Consider the following 25,957-nt stretch of genomic DNA (forward strand, 5'->3'; position numbering starts at 1 on the left):
ATCACTATTTTTTACATATTGCTGCAAATATTTGAATGCAGATATCTTAATGAGGTATGAGACTGCGCAACAGGCCTGAAGCATTATTTCTGTATGTAACGATTTCATTGCCAAGAGGTTAAAAGGGGCTTACACTTTCAAGAGTGAAATTGCTCAGACACATCAATTTTTAAACAGCTGTGGAGGCAACTGATGTATGCATCAACTGCTGCAGCACAGAGGGAGATTTTCAGTTGCTCACTGGGTCAGTTACTCTATTCTTGAAGCTCCGTTACTGTTCTGTCCTACTCCCATCATCCACTACAGTTTTGATATGATTTTGGATTCTCTATTTTGACATCCTCAACTAGCAATACTAATATATATATATATATATATGCCCATATTTGCAAAGCCTGGCTTCCAACAGCGGCTATCATCGTACTTAAGAACAAGATGCAGCATTGCTACAAAATTTAAAAGTATCACGTACCAATTTTGTTTCTGAGAAGAAACCTGCACTTACATTAGCTGGCTCTCCAAGCCACTGTTTCCCAGTCAGTGCAGGATGTCATAGGCAGAGCCCCTAACACTGCTTGCACCCATGGAAAGTTTGCAAATAGAAAAGAAGCTCAGGCGTCTTCTGCAGTTCCTCCACCCCTAGGTTGCAGCACGGTCTGGATAGTGCCTGTAGCACATTACTTGTTCAGCATTGCTACCTGTGGGCTGGCACAGGCTCTAAGCAGAAACGTGTTATTTGTCTGTGGATGTCCCTTCAGTTTGGCTGGCACTGAAAGGTTCTGAGGAGTGTGAAGTGGGTCACCATGTGATAGATGCTCCTGCCTTATTTGCCATTGAATATTTCAGGCTTTATAAATTTTGAGTCACAGACCACCTTTTACTGTAGATTCAATGAGTTAATTGGACTGATTTTTTTTATTTTTTTATTTTTTTAATTTTGGGATGTACTCATGCACCTGTCCAATTCTGGCAGGCCGGTGCCTGACAGGGTGCAGACTCCTGACTTCACCCATGCACTTAAGGGAAGCACTAAAGGGCAATCCTGGCCCTGGCAGTGTGCTGGCTTCCAGCAGCAAGCACTGGCCCCATCCTCCAGGCTTTGCCCTCCAGCTCCATCTCTCAGTGCACCTGCACATTGAGCAGAGGGTGCCCTGCTCCTGCAGGCAGCAGGAAGTCAGGCATCGGGCAGGAGGAGGCCCTGCTTGCCTTCCTACAAGAAAGGGACTTGATTCCACCTTAAGGTCTTGTGCAAAATGTGTATGACTTGGAAGGAACTCACTCTGCACACTAAGGCTGTTTCTCTTCTGCTTTCTGGCTCTTGGGTCTGGGTGCAGGGTGGCTTAGATTCAAGGTGCGTATTGGAGAAAAGAGATTGACTGGTGCTACAGTGGTACATTTTACTGAATCAAACTACCATAACTAGCGCTGAGAGCACTTTCAACATCACATGCCACAACACTGCCTCCCCAGTGCTGCAGAATATTGCAGCAATCTGCAAGAAAGGAGCCGTGTGGGACATTTGGGTCCTCATTCATGCCAAATGTGCACAACTAGAAGCGGAGAGGCCTCTACATTTGTAGCCATTCTCTTTCCGTGTCACTGTACCATGCTGTGGCCTCAGCACACTGAGCTGCTCCAGCTCCTCTCTCATGCCTGCTGCAGTGGTGACACCACCTGTGCCCTCACTGCCAGTCCGCCACTGCGGATTTAGGTGAGATGTTCAGGGGAAATTCTTTGCTCAGTGGTGGTGAGGTGCTGGCACAGCTGCTCAGAGAAGCTGTGGTGCCCCATCCCTGGATGCACTCAAGGCCAGGTTGGATGGGGCCCTGGGCAGCTGAGCTAGGGAGTGGTAAGCAGTCCATGGCAGAGGGTTAGTGCTCAATGTTCTTTAAGGGCCCTTCCAACCCAAGCCATTCTATGACTCTGTGAAAGACAATCAGTGTTGGCAGCTTTGGCGTTTTGGTTGATGCTGATGGCTGAAATCTTGTTTCAGCTTGGCAGGGTGAGCGATGGTACATTGTTTGCACTCAGGAGTGAAGGTGATTTCTTTTCCTGAAGAGTGCTCGTGTTGGAGTACCAGAGCTTCCCTTCCCAGCAGAATTTTCCAGAGATTGCTGCAGTGTCACAGAGTGGCTTTTGAGCCAAAGGCATGAAGGAAAATAAATGAACATTTGAATAAATGAGTTGTTCAGCACGAGTTCAAATGGTGAAGGAACTGGGAGCTGTCTGGCCAGGAAGCCAATCTACTCTGCTCCCTGCATTGCCTGGAGACAGCTCGGCCTGCTCCCCTCTCAGCGAGTGCTGTTATGGCAGCAATATGCTGTGTTTCTTTATGCTTAGCTGAGGCCCTTCGGGTCTCCTCCTGGGCTTGGGTCCCTGGTAGCTGCAGTGCCTCGGGCAGAGCAGAGAGGAGGCGGAGTTCAGACTGGTGAGCGTGTTCTCAAGGGCTCTGAAATGGAGTTTGGGATTCCACCAGCATGCTCCTGCCTTACGGTTGTCTCTGCTCAATCCCACTAAGTAAGGGACTCAAGTGAAATCCAAGCGGGACACGGCACTACTCAGCAGCTGGGCCAGGTGCTAAAGCATTGTACCCTTTGGGGAAACCTTCAGTGAGCTCTGTGAATAAGGCAGAGGACAAATCACGCTGGAAATTTCACCTTCGTAGTGCTAACAGACCCAGGAAACTTATCGGGAAGCGCCCTTATCGCTAAAGGGTCAATGAATTGCTGGCTGTAGATTCTTGTCTCGTTAATAAATCGTATCCTCATTAAGTGCTCCGTCGGAGCAGTCTGGAAGCTGGCAGCTTTGCTGGGAAGGGCTGCTGTAAGAGCCGTCCCTTAATAAGAACAAAAAGAGCAGCCAACGGTAAGTCAGCAAAGCACTGTCTGTGAGCAGTATGTGGCCACTGCGAGGATGTCCCAGACCCTAAAGTCCAAACTCAGAGGAGCCACACAAACGGAAGACAGAAATTTTAGGGAGCTGTTCCTAACGGCAGCACCTCAGATCACGAGCTTTTTAAAGATTCACTCTTTGTATCACTCAGTCCTAGGGAAAGCGGGAGTACCTAGAGAAGGGCTGAAGTACTCGTAGGGCAGCGGGTTATCAGAGAGGTTTCGTTCCTGGAAAGTCATTTCCCAACTGCTTGACACTGCATTTAACGCAGTAACACGAGACACGGTTCCTTCGGCTGCGGGAGAAGTGAAACAATGACGGCGCAGCGCGAGCGCCCGCCGTGTGCACGGGATCTGCGCGCGGGGAGCGGCGGCCGCGTGATGCCCGCCGCGGCGGAGCGCCGCGAGAAGCGGCGGAGTTCGGAGCGCTCCCGCTCTGGGTCGCTGCGTACCGCGGCGCAGCCCGCCCGACGGGACCGTCCTCATCACGTTGATGTGCGGTTTCATCTTTGGGGCTTTCCCGCAAGCTCGGAGAGGAAAGCGCAGGATTCGTCGAACTGACGTTCCACGCGTTGCTGTCAAAACAGATAACATCGACACGGATACTCATTAAAGCAGAGAGCACTTCCCGTTTCGCAGCTCCGTGCGGCCGGCCCCGGCCGCTGCCGGTCCTCCCCTCCCGCACGGAGCCGCGGGAATCACCTCGGGGCCCCCTGCCCGCCGCGGGGCCCCGCGTGGGGCGGCCACGAGGCGACGGCTGAGGGCAGAAGGGGGAGGGAGGGAGGAAGGGAGAGTTTGGGGGGGGGGAGGGCGCGATAACGGCGCCCAACGGCGGCGCGCGGCGCCCCGCGGCCACGTGCTCGGCGCCAGCCCACGTGCGGCCGGGTCTCGCGGGCGGGCAGCGGGCGCGCGCGTGGCGGGGCCGCGCGCGGGGTCTCCGGTGGGAGCGGCGCGTGCCCCCGGCGGGGCGGGCGGGGGCGGACCGGGGGAAAAGAGGCCCGCTCTTCCCCGCCCCCCCCACCCCCGCCCCCCCCCGCCTCTGCCCCTGCCCCGGGGCGGCGGGTGGCGCTGGCCGCGGCGGCTCGGGGCTCGGTGTCCTTGTGCGGAAATGACACACGGTCCCGTCACGTCACGCGAGAGCGCAGCGCGCGGACCCTCGCACACAAAGAGCGGGGGGGAGAGGCGGGCACCAGCGGCGGCCGCTCCAGCCGCCCCCGCCGTCCCGGGGCCCCCGCGCCCCCTCGCCGCGCCTCGGTAAGTGCCGCCGCCGCAGCCGGGCGGGAAGGGGGAGCGGGGAGCGGGGAGGGGACGGCGGGAGGCCCGGGGGAGGGGGGAGCGAGGCGGCCCCTCGCCCCGCCGCGGCCGGGCCCCGCTCCCCGCACGGAGCGCGGCGGGCGGGGGCTCTTTGTTCGCCGCTCGCGGCGGCGCCTTGGCGCACGGCGCCCGGCCGGGCCGCCTCCATCCGCGCCGCGCCGCCGGGAGCGCCGGGCCGGAGGAAGGGGAGCGGAGGCGACCGCTCCGCCGTCGCCTCCGCCCTCACCTCGTCTCCCCCTTCCCTCCCCTCCCCCCCGCGCGCACCGGCCACATAGATCCGCCCGGGCAGGGTTCGGACCGGAAGCGCCAACCGCCGCCGCAGCCCGAGCTCGCGGGTCTGACCGCGGAAGCGGCCGCGGCCGCCGCGTGCGGGGTGTGCGGGGCGGCCTCGCCGCAGCCTCCGCCTCGGGGCGGGGCCGCGCCGCTCCCACGTGGCGGCCGCCGCCTCCCCGCCGGCACCGCGGCGGCACCGGCCGGGAGCCGGGCGGGCTGGGGGCGGCCGCGGGGAACGGAGCGGACCCGACCCCGGCGGGTGGGGGGGCCGTCCCCGTGCCCTCGGTGGAGGGTCGGATCGGAGCGGACGTGCCGTGCAGGGCCTGCTGGCGCCGCGCCCTGCTGCGGGTTGGCTCCAGCGGAGCCTTGAGCATCCCGTCCTCCTTCGCCACCCGGCGCAGGAGGTTTCCGAACTGCCCTCGGCGCGGGGGTTGTATTGCCCGTTAAGGGTAAAGCTCCTCTTAAAATTGTCCGTTTCGTGGTTTTTAAACTTGCGGTACGTGCAGTTGTAGTTGCAGCGCGTTCGTGTTGTTGGAATACTGTTTTTGAGTGCTGGGGCATCAGTAATAGATTGTTTTCCAAACCTCCATTTTGGGGTCACCGGCAGCACCCTGCTGTCAGCAAATTGATGGAATAGAAAACATCTGCTTCAAGTACGCTCCCGTGTTCCCCGTGTTTGCGTTTTGCTCGTTGTTTGGATAACAGATGTAAGAGTCCTGTTTCATAGGAGCCTGTAGGGATGCTGCTCCAGCAGGGGGTTGGGCTGCGTGATCCCCAGGGGCCCCTTCCCACCCCACAGCCCTGTGATTCTGTGAAATAATAAACATTTTCAGTTGAGGTGGCTTTGGGCTTCAGAGTTGTTTCTTCAACCTGCTGCTCGAGCGGCTTCCCGTGCTTTTCCAAAATTTGCTTCAGAAAGATGTAGTAATTCATAAGGGAACCTGACTGAACGTATGCAAAGTGCAGCTCAGAGCGAGAAATATAGAGTCCTTTATCTTTCTTTCTGCTTTTTGTCTGTGGTGGTGGTTTTAGCTGTAACTTTTAACATGATTAATGCAGACGTTTGAGGTAGCGGTGTACTGGCAGCGAGCTGCAGCTATTTGCTTATTCTCCACATCATGCAAATGAGTGTGGTGATGAGGTTTTCAATAACAGGAGAATACTTAAAGAGGAAATTAAAATATTAATGAAAATGCCAAAAAGCCCGGAGTAAAATACTTGCGTTATTGTTGTTGTTTGAAAAGGTGTTGAGAAATTTCTGCCTTGCTTAAACTCAAATCGCTGACCTGTTGAACAGAAAGCAAGTACTGAAAAATTTTTGGAGTGGCGTTTCCATGCAATTCTGTTAAACTGAATTTGAGTGGTGTGCGTTTGTTTGTTTTATAAATTGGAAGAATCAGATGCACGCCAAGAATAATTGTAGAATATAGATACTTTCACATTGAACCCAGTGCTGCAGGCAGGAAGCGAAAGACCTGAATGACGTGGCCAAAGCCAAAAGTCTGTCAGGTTGCTCCAGCAGAAGAGCTGCCCAGCAGCTGCTTGGTGAGCAGTGTGCCTGAGTGGGAGGCAGCTCCTGGCCCACCTGAGCCAGAGGTGAGGGTTCCGAAGCCCTTATCCTTTCAGAGAGCTAGTCTGACCTCATCCTTCTGAAACATCACAAAGGACAGAGTATTCACTGTCTTTGAGTAGTTAGAACCACACTGAGCTGGATGGAACTGCATCCAGCCAGCTGCTTCCTAGCTTGTGGATGCCTCCGAGGGAGGATCAGAACAGCCCTGATTGGAAAGGACCTCAGTGTTCAGCAGGCCCAGCCTTCCTTGGAGAAGGGAGCCTAGGTGAGATGATCCAGCACCATCTACCTGTCTTGAAAAGCCCCAGTGATGGGGACTCTACCACGGCCCTTGGGAGCTTGTTCCAGAGATCAGTTGTTCTCACTGTAAAACATTTCTTCCTTACATCAAGGTGAAACCTCTCCTGGTACAGCTCGTATCCATTGCCCCTCATCCCCTTCGTGTGGCTCCTTGAGAAGGGAGATCTTCTGTCTTCTTTGTGGCCACCTGTTAAGTACTGGGATGCCCCCCTGAGCCTTTTGTTCCCCAGCTCAAAAGGGCCTAAAACTCCTTCAGCCTTTCCTCCTGCAGCAGCTTCTCCAGCCCCTTGAAGACTTTTGTGGCACTCCTTTGAACTCATGTCTCTTTTTGTGATGTGTGTGTGTGAGTTTTTGCATTGCTTTATCCAACTCATGCTTTATGTGAAGTACAGACCCAGAGACAGGGAACAGGACCTCAGACCCCTTATTGTCTGAGAAGTCTCTTAACTAATAAACTGTCCTTGGTTGGCTTTGGATAAACCACACTGTCGTTATGTAGCACTGACTTGATCAAGTGCTGTTGCAGTGAGGCCAGCAGCTTTTTCTCTGTTAAATAACAGCAGTTCTGTGTACTCATCTTGTAAAATGTAGCCAATGTTACCTCCTTACAATATCAGCTCCTTAGCTAGTGTTACATCTTTCACTGCATGCTGAAAGCCAGGAAGTTGAACAAATTCTTTAAATATGGTTTTAAACACATTCTTAATGTGACTAGCAAACACTGTGTCCTATCTTCTGACCAAAATGTAAATAACAGTTCACCTCTTCGGATGTAAACAAAACTCAAGTAGTTCTCATTAAAACCTGTGACTTTTATGCATGAAGCAGTGTACCACCATGAGGCATTAGAAGGAATAAACATCTCATAATACACAGTATCTAAAAAAAATGATGTTATTTTATTGGTAACGTATCAGTAATGAAGACTTGGAGACAAACCTCCAACCTACATGGAGGTATTAAAATATTTAGTAGGATTGTGTGCATTTGAGAAGCAGCATCTACACACTGGCCATGCAATGAAGAACTGAAAAGCACAATGTTTTGCAAACGATTGAATTAGTGCACAACTAACTTCTATAAAACTGGAAACAGTCATTATTATATTAGTTAAGATAACCATTTGAATTTGTAATCATAATTTTCCTGTGTTATAAAATCAGTATTACATGTAGTATCTGTGCACTTTTGTACTGTCTTTCATGGTTTTTGTGCTTTTGTTTTTTTCCTGGTTGTAAGGGCTTTGATTGTGTATGGATGTTTAATGAGTAATAAGTTGTTTCTTAGTTATAAATGATTGAACAGCAGCATTTTTTTAATTTTTGAAGTCAGAGCTTAAAGGTGATCAATCTGGCTTTCTTTAAGAGTAATTGCAAGGGCGGAGAATCTTCTATTACCAGCAAGGTCTTTTCTCTTTGCATTGTGGTTTTTGTAAGGGTTGTAAACATAAGACAAAAAAAAAAAAAAAAAATCTGAGGCCAACAAATTAGTAATTGTTAGGTATAAATAGGAGGAGGTTAAGCTTATTTTATACTGTGTTCCTAAGGTCTTTTCTACCTACGTGCTCTTAATCCTGAAGGCTTTTGTGCATATTTCAAGTAGGCACAATTTTTACACACGGATGATGTTTTTAGCTCTATTTGCAACAGCAGCTTCAGGGCAGTAGTTACCTCTAAAAGGACAGACAAGCATTAACATTCCAAAACTTTTTTTTTTTTTTTTTTTTAAGTCATTATTCCATTATCTCAAACTTGCAACTTTGAGCTACGTGTGGAGCTTCTCTATTAGCAATGGGTATTGGCCTGTCAGCCTCTTCTCCATCCCTGGGAAGGTTGCGGAGCAGCTTATTCTGGATGTCATCTCCAAGGGATGAAGGTTATTAGGAATAGTCAGCATGGGCTCCCAAAGAGGAAATGATGCTTGACCAATCAGATAGCCCTCTATGATAGATGGGATACTTGGGGTAGATGAGTGGACAGTGAGGTGGATTGAGAACTGGCTGAGCTTAGAGACATGTAGCTAGTGGTGTTCTCCAGGGGCCAGTACTGGATCAGGTATTGTTTGATGTCCTCATCAGTGACCTGGATTAAGGGATGGAGTCCACTTTCAGCAAGTTTGCTGATGGTACGAAGCTGCGAGGGGTGGCTGACACACCAGAAGGCTGTGCTGCCATTTAGCAAGACCTAGACAGGCTGAAGAGATGGGCAGAGAGGAACCTGATGAAGTTTGGCAAGGGCAAGTGTAGAGTCCTACAAATGGAGAGGACCAGCTGCATGCATCTGTACAGATTAGAAGCTGACCTGCTGGTGTCAGCTCTGCAGAGAAGGAGCTGGGTGTCCTGGTGGATAACAGGTTGGCCATGAGCCAGCAGTGTGCCCTGGTGGCCAGGAAGGTCGATGGGATCCTCGAGGTTGAGGGAGGTGATCTTCCCCTCTACTCTGCCCTGGTGAGTCTGCATCTGGAGTAGTGTGTACAGGAGCCCAAGAAAGATAGGGAACGGGGAGAGAGTCCAGTGAAGGGCTACAAAGATGGTGAGAGGCCTGAAGCATCTCGCTTTTGAGGAAGGGCTGAGAGACGTGGGACTGCTCAGCCTGGAGAAGACTGAGAGGGGATCTTATCAATGGTTATGAATATCTAAAGGAAGGGTTTCAAGTGGATGGGGTCAGGCTCCTTTCGGTGATGCCAAGTGACCAGGGGTAGTGGACACAAACTGGAATACAGGAAATTCCATATGAACATGAGGAAAAACTTTACTTTGAGAGTGATGGAGCACTGGAATAGGCTGCCCAAAAAGATCTTTGGAGATATTAAAAACTTGTCTGGACACTTTCCTCTGCAAGCTACTGTAGGTTGCAGCTGTAGCAGGGGGTTGGCCTCCAGTGGTCCCTTCCAACTCTATGATTCTGTAATTCTGTGTTATCAGTTGGATGTTACTAAATGGAGTCATGTGCCTAAGTAATGTGAGTGGAATTAGATAAAGTTCTTTTCCTTTATCAAATTGTCCCTTTCCCTTGGCTAATCTGATGAGATATGATGAGGACAGGGTCTATGGGAGGGAGATCTGGCCAACAGTGGCAGCCAAGGCATGCTGGAACTCCAGGACAACCCCTTCTTTGCTTACTTCCTCATGCCCAAGCTTGCCTTCCAGCCTGCCCTCCTGCGTGTCCATCACCTGGTGATGAGGCCAGTTGTCTGATATCTGGGGACCTGAGTCTTGTCTCCAGTGTGAAATCAATAGCAGGAAAATAAAAAATCTCCCAAATACCTCTTTAACCATTGTGTTAAGTGAAATGCCTTGTGCTCATTTGTGGCTGTCCTCCATGAGAGTGCTGAAGTACCAAAGTCTTCCTACTGAATCTGAACAGGGTAATTCCTCATGCAGGGCTCTTAGGGTTTTGTATGTATGCTCCACCAGAAACTTGATGTCTAGAAGCTGTAAAGAGGAGGGAAAATTTAGGTTGGATGTCAGAAGGAAGCTTTTTACTATGAGAGCATTCTGGAACAGGCTGCCCAGAGAGGCTGCGGATGCCCTGTCCCTGGAGGTGTTCAAGGTGAGGTTGGATGGGGCCCTAGGCAGCCTGGTCTAGCATTAAAAAGGGAAGTTGTTGGCCCTGCATGTGGCAGGGGAGTTGGGACTTCATGATCCTTGAGATCCCTTCTAACACGGGCCATTGTGTGATTCTGGTGGCTGAGTGGGATTTCTTGGTGCAAATCTCGAGATTGCATATAAAATGCTTAGATTAATGTCTAGACTTTGAGTGTAATGCATGTTTATTTGTTTGAAGTAGCTTGAACTTGCAGCAGGAGGGCATGATGCTGCGTATTGAATCAGTTCTCTGCAAATGAGCTCATCGTATATTAGGATAAAATAAATAGTTTTGTCTTTATCTGATTGCAAATTTAAATATTCACGTTTCTTGGAAAAACAAAGCTGTCACCACCTTAAGAAGACTCCTGTAAGGTTCATCTTTTTAACTGTTTCAAATGTCTAGAGGATTGAGCTAAAAGGAGTGCTTATGTCTTCCGAGGTGAGGGCTGAAATTGTACAGGTTCATGACACCTAGTTGTGCTTGGTACAAGCATCTCTGCAGCTATGTATAATAGCTATCAAAACAGTTTAGATAGGAAAGATTTTCTTTCATGATAACTTCTTGCACTTGTTGCATTGCACATTCCTCTTTTCTCTCCAGCCTTTTTATTTGCACAGTCTGGACCAGAATGATGCCTTTTCTACTGAAGAAATAATTGTTATTCCCATACACTCTTTGCAAACAGCATTGCGGAGAGCATGAAGCACCCAGCCAGACTGATGCTAGCCATGCCTGGGCAGGCACGCGTACCTGCAGATGGGCCTGCCCCATATAGCCTTGTGGCCTTTAGCAGCAGTGCTGCTTTACTTGCTGTCTTCACACCCCTTGCTCACGGGTCAGCTGCAACCTACATTTGAAGTGAGGTGGTGGCGTGCAAGAGTTTTGTGGAGTAGTTGAATCGTGCCAGTGACGTGTTGGTGTCAGAGAGAGATTTCTGCTCCTCCTTCCCATTCCAGGCCTGATGTGTGCTTGGAGCCAGGCCTGGTTGCTTGCCTTACCCATTGCCTCTCTGGATTAGAAGAAAAGCAACCCATCAAAAAAAAAAAAAAAAGAAGTGAATTGTTTTATGTTAGTTGATCAAGCTGAAGAAGCTCAGAGGAGGATGAGGTGAGCAGCCATGCCTGACGGGAAGCAGGTGGGGCTGTGTGGCAGGAAATTACAGGGGCAGCTGACTCCTCACTCTCAATAGAAGCTGCTGTCTGTGGTTAATTTTCTTGTAATGCCCATGTTCTTACAAATGTCATAACAGAGGAAACCAGATAAGGAGAGAGAGATCACTAGGACTCCCAAGAAGAAACAGTTTGGAGCTCATGCTTTGTTTGATATCCGAGAGCTCAAACATAAGTCTAGTCACTGAGTCTGATGTTCTTTTTACTATCTGCTTTTATTTGTATTCTGGCAATTTTCAGATCAAAAGGTAATTTAAAACTAAGTTACGGCACTATGTTTCAAACACATGGGACAAAATGTTCTGATTCAACATTATTTGACCCGAACTGGGGATTGCTTGGCCTGCTTGATGTTTAGAAAGTTAACTGTTAACCAGGGTGTGCGCTTTGATTCAGTTTTTACTTCTTTTCCAGTTTTAAATAGTGATCGTTCAGATTCTTGTTTATCTTCTACATCCAATTTGCCAGTATTTTCCTAGAGTTCTCCTAACACAGTCTCCTGTTTGAATAGCAGCTATAGTCACAGTTACAAGAAAAAAATCATTCTGTATATCCTCTCCTCAATATGTTGCATCATTCCTCCCAGCACTGCCTTTACATCCTTTTGTCCTGGCTCTGTGTTTACCAGCATACCAGCTGTTAGTGCTTTGCTCTAACAGAATGGTCCAGGATTGGGCTGGGAAGCTCCAGCACTTTGATTTCCATTACAGAATGCTCTGCTGCAGTGCTGAGTGTGTTTGCTGCCTCTCACCTCTGGCCCTGACAAAAAGATTGTGCGTCGCAGCTCTTCAGCAAGTCCACATTTTGGTTTTGTACCATGTCCCTTAAAGCTAAGCCTATTGCAGTGAACTAACATAGAAGAAAGGTCTGGAAACTGAATGTCAGCATATCTGGGACACTGGGGCAAATACAGATGCTTAGTATGATGTGCTCTTCCTCAAGTCCCACATAGCTTACTGGTGAAGTACAGTAATATTAAGTATGCTGTCTTAGGATTTTTCCTAAGGAACTATAGTGGCTGTCTAATTTCACAAATGCTGATGAGTTATTAAGACTGGGTATTAATTCTCACTAGTTGTTAGCAGGAGGTTTAGCAGGTAGTGTGAGTCATGTGTATTTTGTGCTGTTTTGTCTATGCAGTTTGCTGAAGCGTAAGCTCGGTGATTTTAGTACTGTGTGAGTTGTATGTGGATCAACTCAAACACAAGTTCTGAAATTATGGTAAGAGCAGCAGCTGGCTAAAGGGTTTATAGTGTAGCTCTCTGCATAGCTGAGGCATATGTTTTTCTGGTGATGAGATGAAGACATTCTCTTCTTAAGGATGCTTTCTACAGGGCTGCATACAAGAGCCATGCTGAGGACGAGTGTGTCAGAGGATGCTATGCTTAAGAAGTTGCCTAGGGTGAGCAGATTATAACTCCATGCATCTTTTGTTTGGATGTGTGTGTGCCACCCATTGCTTTACAATCGTACGAAACCTTACTCTGAGTGTGATCCCATGCTTACCATTAACAGCCATCAGTTGGTGACAAAAATGCCTAGTGGTGCAATATTCAAGTGTTTGCACAATTTTTTAACGATATTGTGAGATTATTTAAGAAAAAAAAAGTTTCAGTGCTTTGAAAGTAAGGTAAAGATTATTTTTTGTTCTAAAGCAGACTCTGTCCCTCCCCACTCCAGTTTCGTTTTAGATTTCTCTATAATTCCCTCTCTCAGGCTGTACATAAGCTTTTGATGGGCTGTTTGCTTTATTCACTTGCTCTCTCAGTTAAGGGATATGCAGGAAAGGTTGAAAGACAGCCATATTAAAAAGGAATCTGACTGCAGAAAATGTAAAGTAATTATAATCTGGGGCCAATTAAACATGAGGCTACAGTAGGTGATCGTGAGAGATGTGTGACAGCTCTTCAGTCACTGGTTTACAAGTCAAGGGTGTCAGATTGCAGCTGTGTGCCTCCTAAGGGCAGTGAGATCTGATTAGGTTGTTTGCTTTGTAGATCTCCAAAGGCTTTAGAGTATCTTTCAGGAACACATCCACAGACTGATGCTTATCCCAAGTGATTTGCCAAATTAGTTCCTAAGGAGACAGAAATACAGCTGAGTCTTCCATATGATCTTTAAGGTCCCTCCCTACCCAAGCCATTCTGTGATATGGGAAATAATGCTGAAATTATGCTGGGATATTATGGATTATTTGTTTATCCTTACAGAGAAACCCAGCAACGTTCTTACATTATTAGAGGCTATTGTTTTACAGTAGGAAGAAAGGTAGTTATTGCAGGTCTGCAGATTCTCTATTCCAATTTATGCAACCCGTAACAAGAGATCAAGGATTTTTAATTGAAAACTTACTCCAACATACGTGTGTTCTGTTTTATGGTGAGTTTCCATTCTGTGACTCAGAGTCACCCACAACATAAAAGCGTTTGAACATGTTAAGATGTGGCCACTTAGTACAGGCTGAGAACTTAATGCAGTTAACTTTCATTTCTCCGCTGACAAGATACTTTATAAATAGAAGTAAAGTAACTTCCACTTTTCTTTGTACCAGAAAAAGCACGCGTCGTTTTCAATACATTCCTACTATCGTATGTTGTCTGCAGTATAGGTTGTGTTTACAGGTCTGTAGATTGTTGTGAAATTTATTGGAAATAGCTAGAGACTCCAAAAATAGAGATTGGAAATTATCTGTGGGCTGTTAGTGCCCAATGGCTGCAGAGTAAAAGTAGTTACAAAAACACATGTAGATGTGTCTCGTTTCCAGAAGATGCTGATATCTCTGTTTTTGTTTTGTTCCTTAGTGAGATAGAAGATGAATTCAGCTGAAATCACTGATGACGATGAAGGTAAAAAATCATACATTGTGTAATTTCTGATCAGGACTGTTGAAATGAAGCTTTGTAATCTGATAAAGAACGTGCTTGGATCAGGACAAACTGCATTAACAGTTTCTGAAAAGCTATCTAAAATGCACCATTGTCTTTGTTATTCATTGTATTTTCTGCTCTGCATCCTTCCTTCCCCTCCAGAAAAATCTTCCTACTGTAACTTTGTTTATGCCTTTAGACTCTTCTTCGGGGAAGAAACTGTCATTTACTGGATGACTGTATGGTTCCTAGCATAATAAAACCTTGACTTTGGGGTGGCCTCAGCATACACTTATTGTGCAAGTCATAAAAAAAAAAAAATTATGATGTTCTTCAAAACACATTTTCATAAGAAGAAACAAAACACAAAAGATTGTTTTAAGGCTGTCATGGTTTTCTGGAGAGAGTGCTTTATCTTTCTAAACCTTCTCTTTTTCCAGTAAAAATTCCTAAAAAAAATATTGTGAAAGTAGAAACAGAAAATGAAGATGAAGCTCTAGACTGCTCGGTAACATCCAGATCTTCTGAGAAACACTCAGTGGATGGCGCAGTTACTTGCCTACAGGATTCCAACAAACGGAAACAGACCTCACTTGGTTGTGATGGTTCAGGGAGCCAGCAAGATGTCTTACCCAGTGTGAAGAAAAGACGCTTTACACAAGAGGTGACTTCTCTATACATGACTGTGTGATTTTTCTGTTCATATTTTATAGGCTAAATTCAGTGCTGTTATAAGCAAAAATGCAAGTCATTTAATGAGATTTGCATTAGTAATGAGTTGGAGTCAAATGTGGCTTCTCTTAACCCAGTTTGCACACAAAATTTGTCTGGGCATTTCTTTAACTTGGGAGCAATTGTATCAATGACGTACACTTATAGGTTAATTCATTCATTTGAAGTATACTTTTGTTGTTTTTCAGAGAACGTAGGAGCAGGTAGGGATTTGGCATAACTCGGTATGACTGTGATTACAGCCTCTCTCACGTCACACAGTCCTTCAGCTGGATCCTCGGTGGCAGTAGCACCAGGGCTGTAATTCTCTTCCTCCCATGACACAGATTTTGATGTCAGTGTGACATGTATAAATTTGCATATTACTCAAAAAAATAAAAACGCAGGGATGCAGAACCCTTCAGCACACCTGAAATGGCATGTATTGCAACTTCTGCAGCATCCCAGTTGCGGCAATCCATACATTTGTCCAGCCAGTGAAGGAGGTTCCAGATCTCTTCAGTTATCCCCTTCTAGTGTTTCACCTCCCTAATAACCAGAGATGTTTTCATTAATCTTTGCTAAAACTGCACAGGTTTCTCTTTGCCCTTGTTCTTTGCAGTGGGGAGAGCAGTGACCTTCTGTTCCTTTTAATTTAAAAAAAAAAAAAAAAAAAAGTCTTCTGATCTTGGAAAAATTGTTGTAGTGCCATCCATGCTTGGCCCTTCTTTTCCTAGTACTGAAATTCTATTTCCTCAGCTCCTCTCCAGGAGTCACCTTATATTTTTGTTGTTCTCTTTGAGATTTCCAGAAGAGTCGTGTCCAGTGTTGGATTGTCACATCTCTCCTAACGCCCTCCAGAGCACTATAATGACCTCCTGTTTTTCACACTCAGCACTTCTTTAAAATAACCTAGATTCAAATTCAACCTCTTTCGAATAACTTCAATCCTGGGGTTATATTTAGTTTATGACCTACTCTAATGCACATATCCTTTTCTGCTGTTCTGCCGCTTAGCCAGTTATCCCGAGTTGCATTTGTGCATTTCGTTTCTCCTTTCTATCTGTGGCTCTTCATATTTGTTTTTCTTGCCTGTCATCTCTCTGACTAATCAGGGCTCTGCTTTTTCTCCCGAGTGCCTGTGGTAGGTAGGTTTTAATCTTATAACACTGTTTCTTTCTTTTTTTCCCTTCTACTTTTTACAATGATTTTACTTACATTCAAAATCTTAAAGGAGCTACTTTCTGGTCTCTGAACTGTGCTTTCTTTGTGTTTTGCTGGTTGCTTTTAATACATTTAAAAAATGTATTTGAAATGAATTAACCTTGAATTTATTATGTCAGAAAGTGACCCAGTTACAGTGATGAAAACTCGCTCTCGGCTGACCCCAGTGAATCAGCATGTTTAGTTAAATAACCAACCAAAACCAGTCCTCAATCCTAACAACGTTTTTAAAGTGTACTGCTCTTCTAGTACAAATATTTTGTTTTAGTTGATGACTTCATTAACTATTTCTGCTTAAGCAGAGAACAAAATATTTTTGAGAGCATTGTGTTTGTGTTACATTTCACACAGGCATCTATCTATAACATAATTAGAGCTGTACTTTTTCTATCCCATAATTGTACTCTTGGGCTGGTGTTTATATTACTCAGCGACTTCCTGTCGGAAGACATTTCACTTTAAAAAAAAAAAAAATTATTCTGATATAAACCAGAAATCAATGTTTTCCTACATTCCTTAAAAATAATTTTAGAGAAATCTCATGTAGGAGAATGTAAATGTTAAGAATTTCCAAGCAAGACATTTTCAAGCTCAAGTATTTGATAGAATTGTGTTCTGTGTTTCTTGCTTAGACATATTTATTCTTCATTATTCATGTGCTAGAATGTTTTGCTCTTTATTCTTATGGACATTGAGATTTTGTGTATAAAGCATGGTAAAGCTCATAAATTACTTGGACTTTAGCTCTGAGGAGAGCAATAACTAAACTTTTAAAACTTGGGTTAAGACACTGAGAGATAATGTGGAAAATTATTTCACAGTCAATTGTGTTGGTCGGTGTTTACCAAAACGTTGCATTTTGGACATCTTCAAAGAATGTATAGAGTCCAACAGTTTGCTGTGCAAATGTAATATAAAAAACAGCACTAGATTATGTATATTTAATCTTACAAAAAATTTCCTTCACTTGTATTATTGATAGTACATTAAAATTGTTCATCCTAAAATTGTTGCATCTTCTGAAATACGCTAATTGCCACTAAAGATTTTTCTTTAAAAATTGCAGAAAAATAGTTAAAAATATATTGAATACTAACTTAATTGGAGAATGTACCCAAAGCCCTATGTTTACGCTGTGAATAGTGCTGTTCCCAGCTGGAACCTGTATAAAAACAGGAAAGCAAAGCAAAAGGGAAAGATGACAAGAAAGCTTCTGACAGGGAGAGTGCTGAGGCCCCAACTTGTTGTCATCCATTACTCGAATGCTGAGTATATATTTCTCTACAAGGCAGATGCCCAGGTCCCTCCGACAGCGCTGAGCTGTTGGTGGCAGGGCCCAGCCCTGCTCCTGCACGAGCACTGCCTCCCCCCAGCACACTGCATCCAGGCCTGAGGGTGCAATAAGACACGGAAGGCGGTGAGGCTGTGCTGCTGGGTACACATCCAAATCCTGCTTTGTCCTGGCACTGCACGTGAGGTGTGCACTGATTGGAGGAACCCTCACATTGCCAAGTTTTGTTGTGTAATTAAACAGGGAAAAAACGGCAGGAGCTGTTGAGGAGAACTAGCAGACTGTTGGTGACCTTGGCAAGCTATTTAGTGAAGAAGGAGCTGAATGAATCATACTCTGTATGTGAGGGAATATTTGGAATACTCTCTGTGGACGGGGATGTTATCCAAAAGGCTAGCTACTTAGGTAGCAGATTTCACTTTATATGAAAAAAAATAAATAAATTCTACATTCACATCCAGGCTGGATGTGGCTCTGGGCACGCTGGTCTAGTGGCTAGCTACTCTGCCCATGGCAAGGGGGGTTGAAACTAGATAATCTTTGTGGTCCTTTTCAATGTAGGCCATTCTATGATTCTGTGATTCTCCAGAATTGCAGCTTTGTTTTCTCCTTTGATCTGAAATGGGGAAAAAAAAAAAAAAAGGTTTTTTTTTTTAGCTCAGACTGGGGTCTCGCTGGGGAGCAGAGCTACCCATGGGTCACTGTTGTCTGGGAGGATTGCCATGACCTGCTTGGGTGATGGTCTGCTTGGGAATGTCTAAACTATCAGCTGGAAGTGCCTCTGTTCCTCCACTGACAACTACAGGGCATCTGTGCCAACCACGGCCCCACTGCAGGAGCTGGGAGCAGTTTGGGTGGCACTCTGTCTGCAGATCAGCCTCTGGTGCTTCAGTGTGTTTTAAGTCATGGAGATGCTGATGTAGGTGGGCTGTGTCGTACCACATGCTGGTGGTGGTCTGCAGCTGTGCCTTCCTGCTACACCACAGCAAATGGGCTCAAAGATGGGTGGGATTGGAGGTACAGTCTTCTAAATGGAATCTGAAAGTCAGCTGTCTTAAGCACCACTGCTGCCTTGGATTCTTTGAACTTTTACACTGTGCTTTCATTTATCATCCGTCCATCCACACTGCCTCAAATGTATGCACAGGTTTTCATGTGTAGGGCTGCATGATGTGAATGAGAGCAGAAACAACTCCGATTTCATTGGGTCTGCTGGTTCCTAAACTTGAAATAGAAAACAGCTTGTTCTGTTTAAGCATGCACTGACTGCTTTAGAAATTGAAAAGTAATTAGATTCAGTTTGTCACTGGCAAATGCCAAGTAGGAGGACACCTAGGGACCAGGTTAATTTAATGACTGTTACTGTTCTGCTTTTCAGAAAGGAACCTTAATTCTAGCTCCTCGTTGTAGAATGTGCTGGAATCTTTGCTAGCATTTCAAATTGCTTACGGTTCTCAGCTCAGACCTGAAGTCTGCATTCCATCTGTTATAATCCTTGAATGCAAATTCTGTATTTTTTTTTAAATCAAATTGATCTATTGTGGAACAAGCCATGCCAAAATATTTCAGTACAGTCTTTTCTAAAATCTGTGAGTGTTTTCTCGCGTTTGGATTCTGTATGTTGAATTTTGATTTTGTTGTATCTACTTAACTTTATAAGAATTATCTGCAATATCCACGTGTTTGCAAAAAAAAAAAAAAAAGTCAACAAAAAAACCCCCAAACCAGAACAATCCTCAAGCCCTATTTAGTTACTATGAGTAGATGAAAATATTTGCTTCAGATTTCAAGCAAGGAAGAAGAGAGAGAGATTATCAAGAGCAGGAATTTCTTGAGAATTCATTGCTGTATTTTGTATAGGTTATTTAGAAAACTGGAAATTAAACTTCTCTGCCTTTCAGAAATAAAATTGCCTTTTAAAAATTGCGATGTCAAGATAATTTTCGCATAAAGAAAGAAGTTTTTATTATTTACATTAAAGAATGTTCAATATTTTACTCATTCTTAGAACTTTTTTAAGATTTGTGCACCACTGTAAAGATTTAAAAAATCAGCAAGAAGAGAATGAGAGTTTCAGTTATAGCCTTCATGGCTTTTTCAAAAGCTAACATAAGGAGAGCACTAGGAATGTTAAATGCAGGTGGTGGAAGCAGTGGCAAGGTCACAGGACGAAGAGTCAGAAAATCTAGGTTCTATTCTTGGCTCTCCTGCTGACTTGTTGCCACCCGAGTTCTCTGCAGCTCGAGATCCTCATACACATAAGCATAATGATACTTAATTTGGGAGAGTATTTAGAGCTCGGTGGGAGAAGAGTGCTAAGGATTATAATTTAATTTCTAGCCTGTGGAGAAAGCCATGAGCCAAGACAAAATAATAATAATAATAATAATAATAATTAAAAAAAAAAACAACAATACTTTACTGTATTTTTGTTGTTTTACTTTACTAATGGATTTATTAATTTGATGTATGTAACGCAGCTGAATCTTCTAGAGACAGTTTGACCTTGCACTTTTATGTAACAATGCCTGCTTAAGGGGGAAACATCTATAACTGATATTTTTAAAGCAGTCTTACTAATACAATATTTATTCATTCAAAGGGCTCCAATTCAAACATGAAGAACAGAGATACTGGCTCACCCACTCAGGTAAATGCAGAGCAGCCAAGCAAGAACAAGAATCCTAATATAACGTGGCTCTGTGAGGAAGAACCCTTCAGTGACATAACCACTTCATCTTACAAGAAACCCCTGTATGGCATCTCACACAAAATTACAGAGAAGAAGAATGCACCAGGAGCAGAGCAGTTTGCCTCTTATGACTTGTATGACAAAATCAGCCCCAGCAGTCCCTCGCATCTTCGGACTTTGAATGACCAGCGCAAAAGGGACTCTGCTGCAGCCCTCGCTGCAGCTGCTGTTGCTGTCGAGTCTGACCCAAATATATATTCTTTGATACAGAAAATGTTCTTCACACTTAACACTCTCAGTTCCAATATGACCCAGCTTCACAATAAGGTTGACCTTCTGTCTCTGGAGGTGAGCAGAATTAAAAAGCAAGTCAGTCCAGTGGAGTGTGTGGCAGATTTCAAGCCTCCCCCTGAGTACACGCTGACTTCTGCTGAGCTCAAACAGCTCATGGATCAAAGCACGTCAGGTGGAGACCTTGCCTGTCGCTTACTGGTGCAGCTCTTCCCAGAGCTCTTCAGCGACGACGAGTTCAACAGGAGCTGCAGTGCATGCGGCTTTCCTAACAAGAGGAAGCTGGAGTCTCTCCATCTGCAGCTTATCCGTAGCTATGTGGAAGTCTGTTATCCTTCCGTGAAGAGTACAGCTGTGTGGCAGGTGGAGTGTTTGCCTCAACTGAATGATTTTTTCAATAGGTTTTGGGCTCAAAGGGAATTGGAAAATAACCCACAGAATGTGCAGTCCTCCAGTTTTTATGAGACTGAACAGGTGGATTCCTCTCATTTTCTTGAGGATAAAGAGCAAGAAGAAGCTTTGTCCTTGGACAGGAGTAATGCCATTGCCTCAGACTACATTCTAGATGCTCAGGATCTCAATGAATTTTTAGATGAAGCTTCTTCTCCGGGGGAATTTTGTGTCTTTTTGTTACATAGACTGTTTCCAGAACTCTTCGACCACAGAAAATTAGCTGAAAGGTACAGCTGCTATGGGGACTCTGGGAAGCAACTGCTGGATCCTCATCGGCTTCAGATAATCCGTAGGTACACTGAAATTTACTTTCCAGATGTACAAGAGGAGGAAGCTTGGTTGCAGCAATGCGTTCAGCGAATAAATGAAGAACTTGAAAATGTATATATGGATGGAAGTGAATGTGATCAGCTGAGAGATGACTGTTACGACTCTTCTAGTTTACCGGATGACGTATCAATCATAAAAGTGGAAGACAGTTTTGAATATGAAAAACCAGGTAGACGCTCAAAAAAAATATGGCTTGTGCCCATTGACTTTGACAAACTTGACTTTCCCCCTCCTGATTTTGATGTCCCTGTTCCCGATTACCTACTGAACAAAGAACAGATAAAAAACATATATGAAAGCAGTCTTTCCATAGGCAACTTTGCCTCTCGGCTGCTTGTTCTCTTGTTTCCCGAGCTGTTTACTCATGAAAACTTACGGAAGCAATACAACTGTAGTGGGTCTTTGGGCAAGAAGCAGCTTGATCCCACTAGAATTAAATTAATTCGGCATTACGTGCAGATACTGTACCCGAGGGCAAAGAATGACAGAGTGTGGATGTTGGAGTTTGTTGGGAAGCTCGATGAGAGGTGTCGGAGAAGGGACACAGAGCAGCGGCGCTCGTACCAGCAGCAGCGGAAGGTCCACATGCCGGGGCCCGAGAGGAGGGAGTTCCTCAGCTATGCAATAAACCCCGAAAGGTTTCGAGAGGAGTTTGAAGGGCCACCACTGCCACCCGAAAGGAGCAGCAAGGATTTTTGCAAGATACCACTTGATGAACTCGTTATTCCTAACCCAGACTTCCCTGTGCCTTCTCCGTATTTGCTGACTGATAAGGAGGTAAGAGAGATCGTACAGCAGAGCCTTTCTGTTGGAAACTTTGCCGCCAGGCTTCTCGTAAGACTCTTCCCAGAACTCTTTACTCCCGAAAATCTCAGACTGCAATACAACCATTCAGGTGCTTGTAACAAAAAACAGCTGGACCCTATCAGACTGAGACTGATCCGCCACTACGTGGAAGCGGTTTACCCCGTGGAGAAAATGGAAGAAGTATGGCATTATGAATGTATACCGAGCATTGATGAAAGATGCCGGCGTCCTAACAGAAAAAAGTGTGACATACTGAAAAAAGCAAAGAAAGCAAAGAAGTGACGGGCTCTTTGAATTCCGAAGACTTTGACCACTAAATTATTGTCAGGATTATGCTTTGTTTTAGACTGAAGGGCCTGTCAGGCTGGGGCTGCTCAGCATCTGGGAGAACTAGGCACTAAGTTTGTTGCATTTTAACGTGTGTTGCATCTATGTGGGCACTGCAGCAGTGGGAAGTGGCTTACTAGGTTTGTACATGGGTAAAGATCCTAAGTCATTGGTGACCGAGCTCTTAATGACTCATTAAGAGCATGACTTTCACTGGCGCAAGTACATGTATTGAAACTCTACTATGCCATTCCCCATTTCTGCTTCCTCCTTTTTTAACACTTTTTAATAATAAAGATTTTTTTTTTTAAATGTGGTGCTCGTCAGGGGCAGTATTTCATTTCACCCTTATACACAGTCGTGTTAGTTCATTTGGAGTTTGAAATGTAAACTTCATCGAAATCTACAAAACTAATGCTTTTTGAAAGTGCCATATTCATTGAAATCACTGTAATGTCTGACTTTGCTTCTACAGTAATCACAGCTTTAATGTGTTTTGTTCTTATTGATACTGAGATACTGAAAATAGTAATGCCATGTCCAAGAATGGGTCAGAGTGATGTGATTTCCATTTTTGACTGTTACTCGTGTTTCGTTTCTAAAAATTCTAAGAATTGAAGTATCGAAGAGCTGAGACGTGAGCATAGACACAGTGTGAATGTTTCTTTACGTTGGCACCCCAAGCTTGATCATGCCCCTGTGGGTTTTCTTTTTTGCTCGGTGTCACGGTTGGCATGACTGAGGGTAGCTTGTGAGAGCAGAGCCAGCAGCACAGACCCAAGCCCGCACCTGTGGAATGTATTGCCATTGCCTGCCTGCCTGCTTGCCTCTCTGTAAAACAACAGTAACTAGATAAGCAACAAGGACTTTAAAACACTTTTAGATCTTACTGTATCAAAATGATGATTCCAAAGGTTTCCAGTATTAAGATCAAATTGCATAAATAAAAGGTACCCGCAAAGATTAGTTTTGGGATGGAATGAAGTGCTACAGGGTCCCCACGAATGAGCTGTGGTAATGTAAATCATTCTTTGCATCAGCGTGGCACCGTCTGGATTTTTCAGATGTAGGGATATTGAGCTCGCTCACTTAGCCAAATTGATTTAGTGTAATTAGTAGCTATTTGGAGACATAATTGTGTATGTATAACTTAGATTCATACGGTCAAGTTTGCATCAATGATATGTTCATACATAACATAAGCCACCCAAAACCCACTGTGACTCTGCTATATGATTTATCACTGGAGAGCACAGCTTTAAAACAGCTTTCTTCTTTTTTAAATGGCGATGTAAATGATGAGAGAGTGTCAGATATGTATTTTTGAGTCAGTAGAGTCAGCGACTGCGTACTGACCATCACTGGAACGCCTCGGAGCAATTGTTGATGTTCTCTGTGGTCCTTTTTAATTGTTCCTAAATGGGTCATAGTATCGAATTTGAAGTCTGTTCCAGTGTAATTTTCTATTTTAGCATTTGTAAGAAAATACAAAATACTTGATATTTTTACTTCAGATTTTTAGAATTTATTGTTCTTAGAGTCATATGGATCTCTCCCTTTAAAAAGCAAAATAACAGTTTTTTCCTAATGGCGAGTACTAGCAAAAGGATAGTGTGTTAAACCAGGAGTAAATCATAACAGATCTGCATTTGCTCGTTTTCCCCACGTGCTGGCAACATTCTCAAAGAATGTATGAAGAAAGTCATGAATGTATTAAACGATACACTGATACTGTTTGTATCCATCTAAATGTTTCCCGCTGGTTTAAATAATAGCAGACCGTGCACAAGATGGATATCGGAGCTGATATGGCTAAAATAAAAAGAAAACGTTTTGCCAAAGATAAAGAACTGATACAACAATGTCTGCATCTTATCTTTCATTTCAGTGCATAAATTTAGCAAATTGAATGTGCCAGAAACTGAGACCTTCTAATGTAATTGTATGCTACCAAGCGCCTCTGTGAAGTCTTTTACATGCCATTGGTATGGGAGATGAAAAGTCACAGAAAATATCAACAACCTGTTGTGAATGCCCCACCAGATGGCAAGAAATGCAGAGTGTGGCTTTCCTTTATAATTATTTTTTCTTATCTTGATGTCATACATGTTTTACCACTAAGTGATGTTGAAGCTCCCGAAGAAGTCGATAACGTTAAACTGTTGTACCACTGGCAGGTGTTACTAGCTAGCATGCGAATTTAAGACGTACTGGGTTTTACTGTAGATGTTGTCATTTTGCAATATCTCCTGACACGTCAAAAATCAGTCCGTTTATCTTACATACTGATAAGTGAAAAAGCGATTTTCAGCTTTTAAAATGGCATTTTCAAAAGTGGGTACAGAAAGATCCTCACTGTTTTTTCTCTTAACTTATGTCTAATGGCTGTGTACATTCCTTTGTCTCACTGTTTCCAATCTTCCATGATTTGACTGTATGCTTTGTGAAGAAAATAGAGACATACAAATAGTGACATGGGATCACTAAAAAAAAAAAAGCTCCTGCAGTGCATCCGAAGTACAGCCACTTCATCCAGTCGGTCTGTCCTGTAAATAAATTAAAGGTATATTATTTTTATACAAGAGGAATGTTGTCTGGTGATTTCCTGAGTACAGTGACACGAACAGATTCATGTTCTTTTTCCTATAGAGGCTGTAACTAAGATCCAAGATAATCATAAACAAAAACTCCCTGCTTTGCTGCAGCCATTTTTTCTTCATTTCAGATGGCTTTTGTTAAAAGGAGCAAACTTGCCCCTTTCAAAATAGCAGGAAGATTGCTGGGTGTAAAGATGTCCAGAATGTACATACACTGACTTCCTATAGACCGGCGTTGCCTTCTGCCTGTCAGGTCAGTACACCCTGCTGAGGCGAGTATCGTGTCCCTACATACAGCTTAAATATCTCACCTCTGGTAAGCACTGAATATCTCACCTCTAACAGCCTCCTGAAAGGAACGTTAATACACCTCACCTCTATGTTTTTCTGCCTTTCCTATCCTGCACAAATTAAAACCTTTTCTTAGAAGCTCTTTAGAAGATGTAAAACAAAACATCAAAAGGGAGATCAAGCATGTTTCTTTTCTGCCTATTAACTGCATTCAGCTGACTTAGGTAACAAGGTTTCAAATGACAAGGATCCTTACTTAGGAAGTCAACCACTTTGTTATACGTTACAGCCACCAAATCTTTCATGTTGGAGAAAATGTTTGCACCTGTTCTTTTTCCTGTCCTCAGGTACATATAGAACACTTATAGATACATTTTCGAGTGTCTTTCGTCTCTTTGGGAATTGTTAGTTATGTATAGCAGTGGGAAACAGAACTGCATCCTCAACACTCTACAAAGGCACACTAGTTTTATGCTGGAAGGAGCACTATTAATTCTACAGCCCCAGGAAACATAGAAAATAACGTGCAGGTTTTGTTGGTTATTTAGCTTTTGTTTCAGCGATTAAAGGGTTGTGAAACAGCTGGAAAATGCAATGTCAGGAGCTTGCCTGTGCTGAGGTAATGGCATTGGCTGACAGGTATTCTCACTTACGGTGCACAGTTCTGTTGATTGCGTTTGAAAATCTATGGTAGGGCAACAGGGCAGGTTCACATTTATGGTTTTCCTGAGTAAATCTAATTCTGCCACTGTCGCTGCCAAAGCTTCTTCACTTCCTCTGTTTGACTTCGTGGGTTTTTTTTATGGTCGTTCTGGCCATTCAGTTGGCACCAATGCAGGTATGTTTGTTTGTTTTTTACCTTGCTAACATTTGGGGGAAAAAGAATGCACTTGGAGTTGCTTAAATGAGTTGCTGAAATGAGATGCTTTAGTGCCCTCTCTTAGGGTTGTCCTTGGTAAGGCTGAG

The 25,957-nt window shown here is 44.5% G+C and overlaps 2 protein-coding genes across 8 annotated transcripts; one reads left to right on the forward strand and one right to left on the reverse strand.

Moving 5' to 3' along the window:
- Positions 1-606: 606 nt before the first annotated feature.
- Positions 607-4,852, reverse strand: LOC149919088 (uncharacterized). The gene is made up of 2 exons (XM_090135922.1): positions 4,470-4,852; positions 607-3,466 (listed from the first exon to the last, which is right to left on the reverse strand). Exons 1-2 carry the CDS (start codon positions 4,850-4,852, stop codon positions 3,103-3,105), a joined length of 747 nt encoding a protein of 248 aa, XP_089992048.1. The 3' UTR covers positions 607-3,102.
- BEND3 (BEN domain containing 3) lies at positions 3,934-24,975 on the forward strand. 7 transcript variants are annotated; one of them, XM_031610738.2, is made up of 4 exons: positions 3,934-4,145; positions 13,912-13,956; positions 14,418-14,641; positions 19,806-24,975. In XM_031610738.2, exons 2-4 carry the CDS (start codon positions 13,923-13,925, stop codon positions 22,056-22,058), a joined length of 2,511 nt encoding a protein of 836 aa, XP_031466598.1. In that variant the 5' UTR covers positions 3,934-4,145; positions 13,912-13,922; the 3' UTR covers positions 22,059-24,975. The 7 variants fall into 7 exon arrangements, with proteins under 7 accessions (XP_031466598.1, XP_031466599.1, XP_089992046.1 ...); XM_031610737.2 differs by lacking the exon at positions 3,934-4,145 and adding an exon at positions 4,779-6,316; XM_090135919.1 differs by lacking the exon at positions 3,934-4,145 and adding an exon at positions 4,779-4,974.
- Positions 24,976-25,957: the final 982 nt, after the last annotated feature.

This window comes from Phasianus colchicus, chromosome 2 (assembly GCF_987193195.1).
Source record: "Phasianus colchicus chromosome 2, bPhaCol1.hap1.1, whole genome shotgun sequence".
NCBI classification, from domain to species: Eukaryota; Metazoa; Chordata; class Aves; order Galliformes; family Phasianidae; genus Phasianus; species Phasianus colchicus.